At 41.3% G+C, this 15,012-nt stretch overlaps 2 protein-coding genes across 3 annotated transcripts in view; one reads left to right on the top strand and one right to left on the bottom strand.

Moving 5' to 3' along the window:
• The window catches only part of rasal1a (RAS protein activator like 1a (GAP1 like)), a 67,657-nt gene extending 60,773 nt beyond the window's left edge, over positions 1–6,884 (bottom strand). The window contains exons 1-2 of one of the 2 annotated variants that reach the window (XM_088936188.1): positions 6,345–6,884; positions 5,119–5,175 (exon numbers count right to left, since the gene is read on the bottom strand). In XM_088936188.1, the coding sequence (XP_088792314.1) occupies positions 5,119–5,175; positions 6,345–6,409 (122 nt within the window). In that variant the 5' untranslated portion in view covers positions 6,410–6,884. Of the gene's footprint in view, positions 1–5,118; positions 5,176–6,344 lie in introns of those variants that run through there. The other variant, XM_088936190.1, reaches the window with a different exon arrangement.
• An 853-nt stretch (positions 6,885–7,737) lies between these two features.
• dgcr6 (DiGeorge syndrome critical region gene 6) lies at positions 7,738–14,671 on the top strand. The gene is made up of 7 exons (XM_088935807.1): positions 7,738–7,827; positions 8,252–8,388; positions 8,968–9,128; positions 9,604–9,704; positions 10,872–11,012; positions 13,721–13,823; positions 14,480–14,671. Exons 2-6 carry the CDS (start codon positions 8,279–8,281, stop codon positions 13,802–13,804), a joined length of 597 nt encoding a protein of 198 aa, XP_088791933.1. The 5' UTR covers positions 7,738–7,827; positions 8,252–8,278; the 3' UTR covers positions 13,805–13,823; positions 14,480–14,671.
• The last annotated feature ends 341 nt before the right edge of the window (positions 14,672–15,012 follow it).

Here is a 15,012-nt window from a genome sequence, read left to right as displayed (position 1 = left end):
ACAAAAATAAACATTTACATCTACAGTCACTTATTCGTTTCCGGTAGACGTAAGAGGGATTTCATCGAACAGAAACCAGGCTATCGGCTTCAACAGTAATTGAAGAGTAGCTTGTTCCAGGCTCCCTGTAGGGTTCAGAGTTTGCTTAGAACATAAGCCTTTACTTTAAAGCCCCTGTACTCAAGCTGTTTATGTTATTATTGTTGTTTTTGTTATACACTATAATATACAACATATTATGTATTATATTACTGTATTACAAGTAAGCGAGGTAACTCTACTCTCCTATCATCTTTAGTGGAATATTCTCTTCTTTGAAATTCCCCTGAACTGTTGCATCAGATTCTATGAAACTACACGTGGAAATAAAGTCTCCCTTAGCTGGACGCTCCCTATGGGGAGATCAGAATGCACAGAAATCCAGGTCAGCCTGGCACAGGAACATGGCAAGAGGTACTTGTACTTAGACTACTAAAAAATAGACGTGACCAAAAATGTAAAGATCACAAGAAAGTTGTGAACTCGGACCCAACTGAGTGTATGGGGTACTGTGAGCAAACTATAAAATCTGGGCAAATTCACTTTGGTAAACTGCTGACGTAAACATATCCTCTGTTCATTCCAGTAATTTGATTGTCTGTGTATATTTTCAAATACCTGCTCAGTCCAGTACAGGGTGGCAATGAGCAAGAGCCTCACCAGGCACACAGGATGCCAGTCTATTGTACAGCACACATGCATGCTGTATGATTATGGGAAAGAATTTTAAAATAACATTGTGTATGCTACAAAAACAACGTGGTATATGAAGTGGGTTTGAAATATTCTAACATCCAAGAAAACCTAAAATTCCACTGCCATTGCAAATATTTACAGCCCAGGCTGTGACTTACAGTAGTTAGCAAACACACTATGTACTTTCCCCGTCTCTGTGCAGGTAGAACTTAATCCATGAAGGGTTCTTTCATCACAGTTTGGAATCAAACACACTAGATCGATGTACACATATGAACATGATGGAGGTACTCTGATGGCTCCCAAGAACCATTTGAGGCATGATAGAATTTTAAAATTGCCCTTAAATTGAAAGACCTGAATGTATAAATTCAATATTAAGTCTTTGCTGAAGGGATCACAGGAAACGTATTAGTGAACACGTATTAGTGAACTGCATCTTTGCTGTAATGCCCCTCAGTGTTTCACTATGATTTAACAATGACTTCCATGAGTAGTGCAGTAACACACTTTGGACTTGCATAGGAAAGTATTATAAGGCTTAGACAGAGGCTTATGCAAATTCCAATTCTTTCTGCATTGTGTGGATAGTATTATGAGCCTTCAGTGTTTATTATATAACCCTCTACTTCCCTTTAAGAGACATTTTCACTAGACACTTGTTGCTGGAAAGCAACAGGTACAAGGCAGGATACACCCTGGATGGGACACCCATTCATTGCAGGGCAGACAGACACACGCACAGACCAGGGCCAATTTTCCCAGAAGCCAATTAACCTACCAGTATGTCTTTGGACTGTGGGAGAAAACCAGAGCACCCTGAGAAACCCATGTAAGGAAAGAGAAAATACAAACTGCCCAGAGACAGCACCACAGGAACTGAACCAGGGCCCCAACACTGCCAGACAGCCATGCTAATTTCTGTGCCACTGTACTGCTGTTAATAAATACCACATTTTAGCAAACATTATTCACTGTCTTCTGGATATAGACAGGTATTTTTTATAATTATTAGCCAATATTATTTTACCCATTGCAGCTGTGATCCTACACTATATACATTGCCTACAGCACTACAACATCTAGTGAAAGTACACAATAATGGACACATATCAAACTGGAACGGAATGTTTTTAATCAGAAGAATCGGCCAATGGAAGCTGAAGGATAGATCACGTGATAGGAACAAACACTAAAAACATAGTACACTACATGCTGGTAACTCCATGTACATGAGAGCCCATTGCCCAGAGAAGCAATGGAAGAATTACAGTCTAGAAGGTGATGAAGTGCTACAGTATATGACTGAAATACTGAAAGATGTTTTAGGGTTACGTGCAGCAAAAACTCCTTCTAGTCCCTCACCTTCGCAGGTGCTCGCTGGTACTCACTCCCTCTGTCGGCTATCAGGAAGCACCTGGAACCCACCTCTCTCACCACTTGCCCAGCCCCACCCCCACCTCCCCCGGCGGTCCTGAGAATAATTTATGCACTTCGCCATGGTTACCTGCTCAGGACTGAAAGGCCAGTGTTAGATCAGATTCCCCCCTCTCGCCCCACGCTGCTGCTTCTGTGATCTCCGCAAGCTGCCTGATCGCACAGAGCTCATCCGCACAGCAAGGACTGTCAGCAATGTCAGCTACATCCACCCTCTCCCAGCTACACACAGCGTCACACTGTCTGTTCTCCGCAGGAGTGTGAACTGGGGACCAGTGTAGGGAGCTGCTATAGGGGAGTGGAGGTTTGCTACACCGGGACTGTAATCTATCACATTCATTCCTTTGCTCATCCATTTAACAGGGAAACTGGCCCAGTGAGAAAGAGGCCTCGTTTACGAGGGTCTTGGGATAGATACAGTACAACTGAAAGCAATCTAAAAACTAAATGAGTGGTCAGAATAGGACCATAACAGCCTCACTCGAGGTGGAATAATTAAAAAGTGTACATGTGACTCTACAGTCAATGACAGGCAGTGGCTACTTTGAAACATCTGAATTGTCAGGGCCCAGTAAAAGAAGACAATTTTCGCATTTTTCCCCCCCAAGAATTATTTGGAAGTTTCTCTTCTTTCTAAACATTCAAAGCTCTGTTTCACCCTGTAATGCACGCTGCTTGCAGGAAGTGCCTGACAACGCGCCATTTGGATGTTGTGACCTTGCTCAGTGCACAGTCTCATGGCTGGGCATCTGCTGGAAAGTGGAGGGAGAGTCCGGGAACGCAGGTAAAGAAAAACGTGCTGTGCGTGTTAAGACGGTTGCCAATTACGATTGTCTGCTTGAGTGAGAAATCCATTTCGATCAGTTTTACTCATGTTGCAGTGCTCCGTCACTGAAATGAGCAAATTGCTATCAGTCCAGATTGTTTTGTACTGGGCTTCACCATCGTCTTCACACAGAAGCAAATCAAGCTCAGAGGTCAGGGTTGTAATAGTCAAAATCCTGGCTTCATTTAAGAAAACAGTCATGACTCTGCCCTGAGGCCCGAAGTGTGCCAGGGTGAGCATCAAGGATCCAGAGTGTGTTTCTCACTCCATGATGAAATAGTATTATTTATATAACAAGGGAGTACTGGACCCGACAGCCTTTATGATTTGTTTCGTCTATGAGCACCTACCTATATTAAATGTCATTTTTGTCTGGTCTTTTCCCAGTTTTGTATTTTGTAGTTTCCAGTTTGGCATTGATTGCCAGTTGCATTATTTTGGTATTATCTCCAAACGCAATTTCTAACTATATTCGTATCTGAATTGTTAATACAAATTAGGAACAACAGTGGCCCTGATACAGACCCCTGTGGTACTCCACTACTTATGCTTCACAATTATCTGTACTCTGAGTTTCCTATCCAACAACCAACTTTTAGTGCAAATGCATGCGTCACCTTAAATGCCTCCTAACTGCGATTTAAAAACTAGTCTTTTATAAGAAACTTTCCTAAAAGCCTTCTCAAAAACAAAATATACTATGTAATATTATCTTTTTGCTTCCATTACTGCTTTTGAATGTTCAGAGAACTCTAACAAAATCCAATAGACTTTCCCAGTTTCCTACAGTCTACATTAAACTTTACTGGTGCTCCCTGATGCTGCATCATGCTTTTACTATAATTTCACTGTGCTTTACTACACTTTAATCTATTTCCCAATAGTGAGCCATAGTAGACTTTCACCAAGAAAGTTATGAATATAGTGATGCATTATACGAACCATATAAATGAGCCCACACACAATTATCAGAGCACATGCTTGGTGTGTTTGCTCTAGTATGAGGGAATCTCAAGCCACTGGGGCACAGCTGATCTGTAGTTGCCTGCCTTTGGGGTGATATCATGATGACAGTACACAAAGATACAAACAAGAGTACCAACATAGGTCGGGTTACAGGAAACACCGTCCCATAGCCTAAGAGAATATTATAGCAATTATAAAAAGGTGGATTCTTTATGGAAGTACCAAACCATAGAAAAAGCTTTATTATTGTAAGTTATGAAGAATGGGACCATACAGTATGTCTCAGCTGGGACACTGGTAGGGTCTGGGCTTCACGTCCTGACTGAAGGAGAGAGCTGGGTACCCTGCCCATTATCTGCCTGAAAGACGCAGGGTTGCTATGGTACTGTATCTCTTTGCCAGTGACATTTTTGTACCAAACATGAATTTATTTGGCACATTATGAAAAACATATTGTAACGCTTACGGCCGTCAGTGGGGTGTAAGAGCCGGCTTACCAGAGCGGTGACGTCACCGCCCTTCCCTGTAACAGCAGGACTACAGCCACTGAGCTGTAGAGAGATCTCTCTTTAGCTCAACAAGCTGGGTCCCTGTTGAGCGACGCGGGAGTCCCGGGTTCGAGCCCCTGACGGTGCGGGGCCCACCTAATGCGGCAAGGGCGCCCACCTGAGCCCCCGTTGTGTTACAATATTGTAGCACCCTTTTCAGCTTGTTGGCTTTTCACACTAAAAGGATCATTCGAATTATCTTAAAATATAACCACTGTGACTGAAAGGCCTGGAAATAATTGCCTACTAATTAATATTTATTAACCTCTGAATACTTTGAAGGCTTTTGAATATATTCCTTGGTATACCTTGGTCTGAATACTTTTCAGGGCACTGTACATTTTCATGTAAATGCTTTTAATTTGTAGCTTAATTTGTCACTAAAAGTAACTCATAGATATGAAAATGCACAGGTCTTATTAAACTGTACTTTTAATTTTCAAAGTGTTTAGTTTAAAGTTTAGTTTTTTTCCTCTGCCCTAAAATTAGTTGCTGCTATATTTGCTCCTTTGAACTTTTTACACGTCCTTGCAGAAATCGTAGGGCAAATTGCGTTCCCGGAGCAAACACACGGAGATGCGGAGTGAAAACAGAATTCGCACTTACCTGGCTACAACTTCATTGTCAATTTTCACCAGACAGTAAGGATCACTCGTCCCAGAGCTACCAAGAAAAAAAGGGCACAAGTATTCGGTTTTAAATTTCTTGTGAGCTTCCACAACTCGGACTCGTGAACCGACATTAATCATACGCCTTTATGCGCACTATTAAATCATGAGCCGTTAAGCTTTCTAACCCTCTGCGTGATGTGCATCATATTAATTAAGTCAATGCATATCTGGGATTTTATAGCTTGAAGCCATTCATTAAATCACGTCATTCATCTCAGTTAGTTGACTGGATTTTTATATACCTGTATAAATCAATGTTTCAATAACTAGACGCGTCTTTCCAATCTAATAACGAAACCGATCTTTTCTGCATGGTAGCATTTGGGAAAGCCACTATGCTGGAGAAAAGATCCAAAGGAATGTACAGGTAGTTCATTTTGAAGTTTACAACCGATCTCTTATCGATTTGCTCCAACACCGTGAAAGACAAATATAAACATCAACGCAGTATTCCTACTTTTCAAGTGGTAGAAACAACCAAAACTTAATCTGTATACGTAAAACAGTGTAGTACACTGTATGTAAACTCTAGAAGCAAAACAATGTTTTAAACGTGGTAGTATTACAAAAGATTTAAAAGCTCCGGAGCAGTTATCCAGTTCTCTTTACCGCATTTTAGGGAAAAGAGCCGTCTTAAAAAAGTATTTTTATCATTATCATCATTTACATTCTAAACAGGTTAAAGGCTTCGTAAACTAATCTGCGGAATGAAAAAAAATCTCTCTTTTTCTGCAGACGAGCTGTTTTTGTCAACTTGGAGAGATCAATGCGATCTCAGTGGATTCTAGGGACCAGCTTATATCCTACACAGTAAAAAAAAAAACGACCGCCTCATTTCAGAGTAAAATCAGTGTGAATCAAACTTAAAGAATGCATATTCATTATTTATAAAACTGCTGTTGTTTCTATCGTCTATGTGCTGTGAATGGACTTGCCTATGCTGTTCTGTACGAACTGTTGAATGCTGGTTGCCCCTTGTACACGCTCACTTCTTTATCCTTATTACAAGACTCCTAAAACATCTTCTTCCGAATATATGTAACACAGCGGATATTAAATTAATGCAATGTTCAGCGAAATAACAAGAGAGATTCGTCCAAAAAGTTAGCTTTTAATTTATAATAGTTCCCGAAAGTAGAGGAAGAATATTTGATAACTTACACATCTTTTGCAGGTAGGTTTCTTCCTTCCACGATCCGAAAATACAGAGAAGTGTTTTTGGCCATGGTGGGCTCTGGAGCGGCCACTTGCTTGGGCAGGAATGCGCCTTCAGGGTAATCTTACGGGCGCCGGGGCTCTCCCTGCGTGCAGACGAGCCGGGGGGGATGCCGGCTGGATCCCATCCCTCCTCGCTCGCTCGCTTCACGGAGACAGACGGACGCACTTGCCTTCTGCAGAATTCGAGCACACGCCAAATCCAGGGGGAAAAGCGGATTTTAAACAGCCGTGGCGCTTTCAAATCTGACACCGGTTATCCAGATGCAGGCACGGAAAACAGTTCACAACACGCAGGGCGACAACTTCTGCAGTAAATTGAACGCTCATTGCCACACTAGTATAATCTGTACAGTGGGCTAGGTGTACCTTCCCGGTCGGATTTCTACACAAAGTGCTTCATTCTTTCATTTCCCCCTTGAGACTCTGCAATTGAACAGGTGTACAGCCTGCACGACGAACTTATGTTGCGAGCACCGGCGTGCTCGGATCACCCAGTGTAACTGAAATGACACAGGTAAAGCTGGAGTTTCGCGTAACCTGGAGAGGCAAGGCGGAGGATGGATTCCTTACCGGTGTTATCGCGCCCTCTATTGGGCGAAGTGTATTTCGACGCCTTTTACTGCCCGTAACGTAAAACACAACTGCAATGAGTTTCATCCTCCGTAAACTAGTGAAACGTAAAGAAGTCACCACATTTGTATGTATCGGGCTTATACATAAAGTGCTGATGCAGTGGTGAGGAAGATTGCTTTTAAATAATAATGCTAATTATTAAGTTAAATGAAGTTAATTGTGTAAGGGATTATTGTTATTGAGTGCAGCACTCATGACATTACTCAGGGCAGGGCGTCGTTGGCTTGAAATGAGCAATTAGTGAGGCTGACATTGTATTTGTTTCGTGTAGTCTGCCCTGGGATCCTAGAAATCTGTAGTGTTTATGTTAGACCGTAAATGAGCCTTAAGTAACATGACCTTTACCCAAACTAATAGGTGATGCGTACAAAACTATAACAGACAACACATTCCGATTAAATATCTATCGTGATTATTAGTTAACATGATTTCACAGGTCAGGGACACACACCTGCTATGTGCAAAATTTAGGAAGACAATGTATTTCTCGTTGCCAGCCTGCTAAATTTGCGGTACTGTAATCTCTGTAGTAAATGCGTACACAAAACAGTTTATTTATCTACCCCTCCATTTCTTCTTACATTGCTTTTAATTCTATCCTTGCACAATACCATCTGCGCTTCTCTTCGCCGTTATACGTCGCCAAATAAGGAAGCGACAACAGGCACTTGCGTGGACAGCTATGACGAGAGGGTCCTTCCACCCAGCTGATGTGCGAGGTGTTTTAAACCGAGATCACCTGAAACAAGCGTGGGGTATCGGCAAGAGGTCTTAAATTTCATCTGTGCATTAGGTATGAATGCGAAGAAGTTTTCATTGTGCATGCTCAGTGTGGCTAAGAAAATATGATGACTGGTGATTTCGATTATATCGCTGTCAATTCAGTTTACTGAAGGTTTGTTTTGCTTAGTTTGTGCTGAGAATAAAGCGCCGCTGTTACAGTATGTCCTATCGTAAATTTGTACGAGGTCAATTCTTGCCGCTGCGTTTCATGTTAAGAAAGGGTTTCTCATGTCTTCTTATCGGGGGGTACGTTTTTTTCTAATGCACTGCTGTCCTTTTGGAAAGGCCGAAAGGAAAATAAAGATTGGTTGCGTTAGTAAAAACATGAATAGTGCTAGACAACAATCATCCATAATTTTGTTTTTCTTGAATTCTAAGTTTCCCACTCGGCTTGTTTTGGGTGTCAAGGTTTTGATTTTCCTCCTTATATCCAGGCGTTAGAACGCAAGACATCTGAAATTATGGCAGACTACCCTGGCGTTTACGACGAACCGGCGGACTCGACCAGACAACAGGAAAGACATTACCACCTCCTGTCCCAGCTACAGAACCTCGTGAAAGACCTGCCGAGGTGTGCCGGTTACGCTGCCTATATCCAAACATATCGCTGTTGTTGCAGCTCGGAAAACGGTATTGCGAGATTTGGTTTGTAACTTTCACAGATGCTTCTGCTCCAAAACGCCTTATACAAGGCGAGTTCAAACTAAAATTAAATTGTCATCCCAGTCTGCAATTGCGGAGTTTGTAATCACGAATCAAGACCTGAATAACAAACATTGCTTTTTAAAAAAAAAGTTAATATGCTGTTTATGTGCTGATTTGTCAGAAAATGCTATGATTTTCTTTCCAATAAAAATTCTTTGGTTGTAACTTAAACGATGTGATTTTCAGAACATACCATATTTGAAGCCTGTAAAGGAAATTAATCATAAACGTGTTTTCATAACTACCGGCAGAAGACGTTTGCTTCTGATGGCTCTTATGAAAAGTATTAAACAGTTTATTTTTCCCACTTGGAAGGAGGACTTCCATATACATGAATGAATACGACCTGTGCATGAATCAATATACTGTGCTGCAGTTCAAGGCGTGTCACTAACATCTGTACGTCTGCCTTCCGCAATCAAACGTAGACTTCTGTGTGGTTCAGTTCATTCCAGCAGCGTCTGTCCTACACCATGCTGAGCGATCTGGCCTTGGCCCTGATTGACGGAACGGTGTTCGAGATCGTCCAAGGGCTGTTGGAGATCCAGCACCTGACGGAGAGGAACCTCTATAACCAGCGGCAGAAACTGCACAGTGAGCACAGAGGTAGGTCCGGCCAGGTGCTGCTTGCAGGGGTTGTGTTTCTGCAGCAAGCAAACATGCACGGAACCGATCGCATCTGCTTCTGTGCCTGGGGCATAAAAACAGCACACGCATTTGTGTCTGCTTCTGCAAGAAGCCAAATACTGTTCTCTCTGCTTACTTGATTGGTGCTGTGATGGATTTCATGGCATCTGTATGCCCCTGCTGATCATCTTACTAAGCAGTCGTTCTTTGTAGGTGTGTGGGCTGTTTAACCAGATTGATGCACCCTTTTCAGTTGGCTGATGTTAGATTAATTTATGGATTTATGGAAAGTCATGTACAGATCAAATAGTATATTATCTAAAAAAATATTGCTCTGTATCCCTGGGAATGAATCTAACTTTAAAGAAAGCATTTTACTTTAACATTCTTGTTTGATTTGTTCATCCACATGGACAATCACATCCTTGTTTTAATAGTGCGTATCTTGCTGTAGGTCTCAAACAGGAATTAGTCCGGAAGCATAAGGAAGCCCTGCAGTCCTGCAAATCCCACAACCTGGCTGTGCTCCGATCCAACCAGCAGGCGGAGATCGAGGTACAGGTCCATACGAGTTGCATTTTCTTAGTGTGGAGTTTTTGCCACTGGCAGAACACGCACACTTGTATGAAATATTCAGAGATGGTATACAGCATGGTCTTGACATCCGCAAAATTTAACATTTGCGAATCCCGCTGATTCGTGATTCGGTCGGGTCGATGGGGTCCTGGATGGAAGAGGAGCAGAGAGGGCAGAAAGCTAGCTGAAGGCTGTTAAGTGCAACTTTCAAATGAGCCTGCTCCCAGCCCAAATAGCCAGTACCCAGCACCTGCATCTCAGCCTGGTCTTGTTTCTGTAGGGTAATGAACGCTCCAGGTTCTGTGTCGGCAGTGTGGGGAGTGACAGGCTGGAGAGGACTTTACGTGCTCCCTGACAGTCTCAATAAAACTGGGGTGTCATGATCAGGGAGGCAGAGAGAGAGTGCAGGCTGGACACAGGAGGAAGTCATGTTTGTTTTAGTTAATTAACCAAACAGTTATCACAAGCTTACAGTAATCAATGTTATTTTACTTAGTCAATGCATTAGTACTTTAATAATCATATAAGGAGGGTTACTATATGCTGTTGTACATCACGTGATGGTGTAGGGGTGGGTTTGGTTATATGTGACTTTGGCTGTTCCGGACAGTTCTTGGTGTAGACGCCTCATGAATGTCGAGATCCTACTGTACTATCAGTTGTACTGGCGGTCAGAGAAGTATTTTGTTGGCCACGATGGTGGGTTTTGTTTTGTATACTTTATTTTTTTTAACATTTCACAACATTGAAGGAGGAAAATATATAAAATATTGTTTAAATCTGTTTTTAAGGCCTTGAAAATGTACCACTGGATGTTTTGGGTTTCTGTTTTTTACAGTAAAAAGATCAGCCAAACTGATACACTAGCTCCAACAAAGCTAGAATACACTGCACCTCTCACTGGCTGAAGTTATGCACCATTGCTTTTATGTATCAAGGATGTTTAATTATATCAAATTTTGCCTTAAGGTATTGAGTCTCATTTATTACCCTGATCCAGTTTGACCTTGCTGGTATTTTAAGTGCTGCAGTTCCTTATGTTTGGTCTGCCAGATGTGGACTTCATCAATTCCAGGTTCTGCAGTTCTCTTTGAAGTGGCCCTTCATGCAATGCTGCAGTTATTCATACCTTGTGGTATTAAACAGGCTCTGGAACAGCGTGTTAAAGATGAACAGAGAATGATGGATGAAAAGATAGTGGCCGAGATGGATCAGAAAGTGATTGACCAGCAGACTACCTTGGAAAAAGCAGGTGTTCCTGGATTTTACACCACGACAAGCCCTCAGGTATAGTATTGGCAACTGTTTAATTTGGCCGATTATAACAGATGATTCTGAAACCAAGAAAATGAACACTCCTCCAAAGATTGAGGAGGCAAATACTTTGTGTGAAGTCACCATAGATTCCTCTATTGGAAATAATTCTTCAGTTCCCTAGTAAATTGCTTGGAAAAAACCCTGTACTCTCACTATTTGGTTTTAAACCAATTCCTGACACCTTAATGGCAGTGCTGCAGATATTTGTTTCACTTTAAGTAAAGGGTGACAATGTATACAGTACATACAGATTTTAGGTTACTAACAACTGAGGTTCTGTAGAATTTTACTAGCACCTATAGGTGCTTATTAGTGATGAGGTAAGGTAAGGGTTAGAGCTAGTATCTATGGATGCTTTATTAACTTTCTATAGAATCTCAGTTGGTAGTAAACTGATCATTCACAAAATGTTGGATTCTTTGGTACTGAATGGTTCATGTAATCCATACCAGCATTAGCTGGAACAAAGAATTTCAGTGGAATAGGTACCTTTTTCCTGCCTTTTCACATCTGAATGAACATGCAGACGCTGCAAGGAAGTATTGGTTATTTCAAGGCAATGCGTGTTAAAAACACAGTTTGAAAACTTTAAAGAGATGCATAATATAATATAGAGCCCTTTAAAAAGGTTTCAATATAGTTTAATACAGTAGTTTTAACTATTTGCTTTAGAGCAGAATTGACCCGCTCTCTCTAGAAAGGGAAAGTATTTGGTCTGAATACTTCAGCTTTATATGATATGAACACCCTAAGTGCATCAAATGTGCTCTGGCACACTATTTTTCATAATAGCCAGTAGATGGTAGTATTGGATACTTTTCATGCATCCAAAGTAATGTGAAGTAAATCTGAGAATTCAGATCATATTCTTGATTGTTGTGTAGGAAGTGGATTTTTGCATTATTTAATGCTAATAAGTGTGAGCTTGAGGTTTTTTTTTTTAGTTTAGTTTGAGATTATTTTCTATATTTGCATATGCTCTTGTTTTATTTTTTTAATACTATGTACATAAATGGAATACCTTTTTTAAATGTATATGCAGGAGCTAAAGGTGTAGAATTCTGGGCATAGCAAGTTTTATTTATAATTATAATTTCTTTTATAAACTTTATTGTAACTGTGAAATGAGTTTTACTCAACAGCTTTTTGTAGACGTCTTTTCTTGATTTGGGTCATTTGTGTGTCACTGAAAAGCCAGAATAAGAGTATTTTGCCCTGTATGCAAAGGACCATATTTATTTTTGATGGACAGATTAACTGGTCTCAGATTAGCATTACTGGGTCAATACCCAGTAAAGCTGTATCCCACTGGCCACACATGCATAAGGTATTAAGTTTGAGTTTAATCAGACACATCTCATTTTTCAGGGTGAACACTCATCTGGTATATTTGTGTTGTAAAGATACCAAATATCACTGTTTATGAAGACCAATCATTTTCGTCAACAGGATAGTGTCTGGATACACACAAAAGGTTTAGGTACAGTAGTGTGGAATTTAAACCCAGGGAAGTCATGTTGAAATTGCACAATGCATTAGTTAGACTTCATTTGTAATATTGTGTTCAATTCTGGCCACCACATTACAAGAGGTGGCACGGAGGACAGCAACCAAAACTCCTTTCTGTCCTGAAGGGATTGTGTTACTGGGACAGATTAAGGCAACTGAGTCTTTTTAGAGTGAAACAAGAAATACTGGGGTCTTGAATTCAGATTTTCAAAATCGTGAACGGCATGGACCACATCGATTCGGTGAACTTCTTCAAGGTCAACAACATTACAAGGGCCAGAGGACACAAGCAGAAATTGGATTAAGGGCCATTCAGGGTTATAAAGACCTAGTCTTTTATGAAACAGTTATGTTCTTATTTTCCAGAAATGGTTTGCATAATGTCTAATCATTTATTTTAAACCAGGAGGTTTAAGCTTTTCTCAAGTTTGAAACCACATTTTTGTTTTTAGTCCACACAATATGTAGGCAATATGGGATTTAATTACCTTATACATTATGCATAATGTGGAATCACCAACAAAGATTCGGCTCCTAGCCAAGACCCCTGTCCCTCATGGGGAGACTGACGATCTGCAGACAAATTCTCTAACGGGCATTGCTTTTTCACCCATCGCCAAGAATACCCTTGTACCCTTTTATTTTCAATCAGAAATAATCTACCTCTTAAGCTGTTGCTTTTATCCAAAGTGACCTACATTTGCAACCACTTGTACAGCAGGGTGTTTTGCTAGAGCAGTCTGGGGAAAGTATCTTGCTCAGGGCACAACAGCAGGGCCCTTCCTGGGATGTGAATCCACAACCTTCCAGCTGTGGAAGTCCAGATCCCGAGTTGCTATTCCACATGGCATCCTTCACCACTAGCAAAGACTGACTTGTGCATGATTGTCACTTCATATTTTCTTTTCAGCAAGTGGTGTTTGTTGCGTGTTTATTACATTGCAGTAATGTCCATGCGTTTCTAATCCGTGTGTGGGGGTGGATAGAAACAAGCACAGTGGGCTAGATTAGCACATGACTGTAATTGCTTTACGGGCATTTAATTTGTTTATGCACAATATGGGATTCCATTACATTACATGCTTTTTTCCCCCATATATACTTAAGGCTGCTTTTATACCAAGAGTGTATTGTTTGGGATTCAGATCCACTTTTCTTGTTTGTTTCAGGAGCTAACATTACAAATGAACTTGCTGGAACTGATCCTCAAGCTCCAGCAGAAGGAGTCTCAGTCGGGAAGTTTGTTTTCTTGAGGGTTTCAGCAAGAAACAGGTGGGGGGATGTGTCTCAAGTGTGCCGGAGTATCCGCAAACTGCGCTTGCATGTTCAGCAGGCTATGGACCACCTGTTAATGCTGAATACTGGACGTTGGAAGATCACAGTGAGATGAGCTATATCTATATCTAGGGATTACCCAGATTGGACTTTGATCGATTAAGTTCATCCTACTAAGTGACAATATTGAGTGAAAATGAGTTGCTTTAAACGGATCTGTGGACATGAAGAGAGATCGCGTTGTTTTCTGAACTGAGCTATTGAAGATGTCGCAGGGAGGGTACTTAGCACCCAGTAGCAAAAGTGGTGGTTTATTTTGACTGTGCTCCCCACAAACCAACAAAAATTATATGTGCAAAATAAAACAAATTCACAAAAACTTACTGAGAGTTACGGTAGAAACCAGTAGTACCACCATGCTTAGGTCCGATCAGCTCACTTTCCGCTTGCCTACCTGAGGAGCTTCCTAAATAGGTATAGCCCTGCCCCCTCGGAACATACCATTGTCCCAGTAAAGTTATCCAGCTCCGTATCTAACAATAAACTTATCATTTGCCCACGTAACAATTCATTCATAATTTGTTAAATAATAAAATGTATTGAATGTAGAAAAACACGAACAAAACATTTTCTCTTTCCCCTCTGTTCACAAGAAAATGGTACTTGCCATCGCGGAAGATGTGCGCATGCGCCACTCAGCGCTGACGCCACGAAGTCCGGCCGAGGACGAGGTCAGGCTTGGACCCCTGAGGCCACCGTACCCGGAAGTGAGAACGCACGGCGATAACAGCAAGGCAGATAGAGCGCTGTTTTTCACACAAATTGGTTCAAATTAAAAAACGTTATCCTTGAGTGTGCGTGTCTAATTTGTCTACGGCTTAACATGAACTGATTTGGAAGTAAAATGTGTTTTTTTGCGTGCATGAAATTGGAAACTGGTAGTCGATCCGCAAGACAGCTAGCCGAAGGGCACATGGACGATTGGACGTGTGTGTGTGTAATTAAAGTGGGATGACGTCACGGTGTGGCGTATTGTACTGTCCGCGGACGATGACGGAGATCTGTCACAGATGATATTCAGATACTGGAAAAACAAGCTGGGAGACATGTGGACTGACCAAGTGCAACAAGGCTGTGGTCGGTCGTTTTGGTGTCTCGGAAATCTGCATCTACATAATTGACAGTT

Source organism: Atractosteus spatula, chromosome 17 (assembly GCF_055471065.1).
Source record: "Atractosteus spatula isolate fAtrSpa1 chromosome 17, fAtrSpa1.hap1, whole genome shotgun sequence".
Taxonomy (NCBI): Eukaryota; Metazoa; Chordata; class Actinopteri; order Semionotiformes; family Lepisosteidae; genus Atractosteus; species Atractosteus spatula.
This window is presented reverse-complemented; position numbering and strand designations above follow the sequence as displayed.

Coding starts and splice junctions, on each gene's coding strand:
- dgcr6 (XM_088935807.1), top strand. CDS start 8,279: ATGGCAGACTACCCTGGCGTTTACGACGAACCGGCGGACTCGACCAGA. Junction 8,389..8,967: donor CTCGTGAAAGACCTGCCGAG/GTGTGCCGGTTA, acceptor TGTGTGGTTCAG/TTCATTCCAGCAGCGTCTGT. Junction 11,013..13,720: donor ACACCACGACAAGCCCTCAG/GTATAGTATTGG, acceptor TGTTTGTTTCAG/GAGCTAACATTACAAATGAA.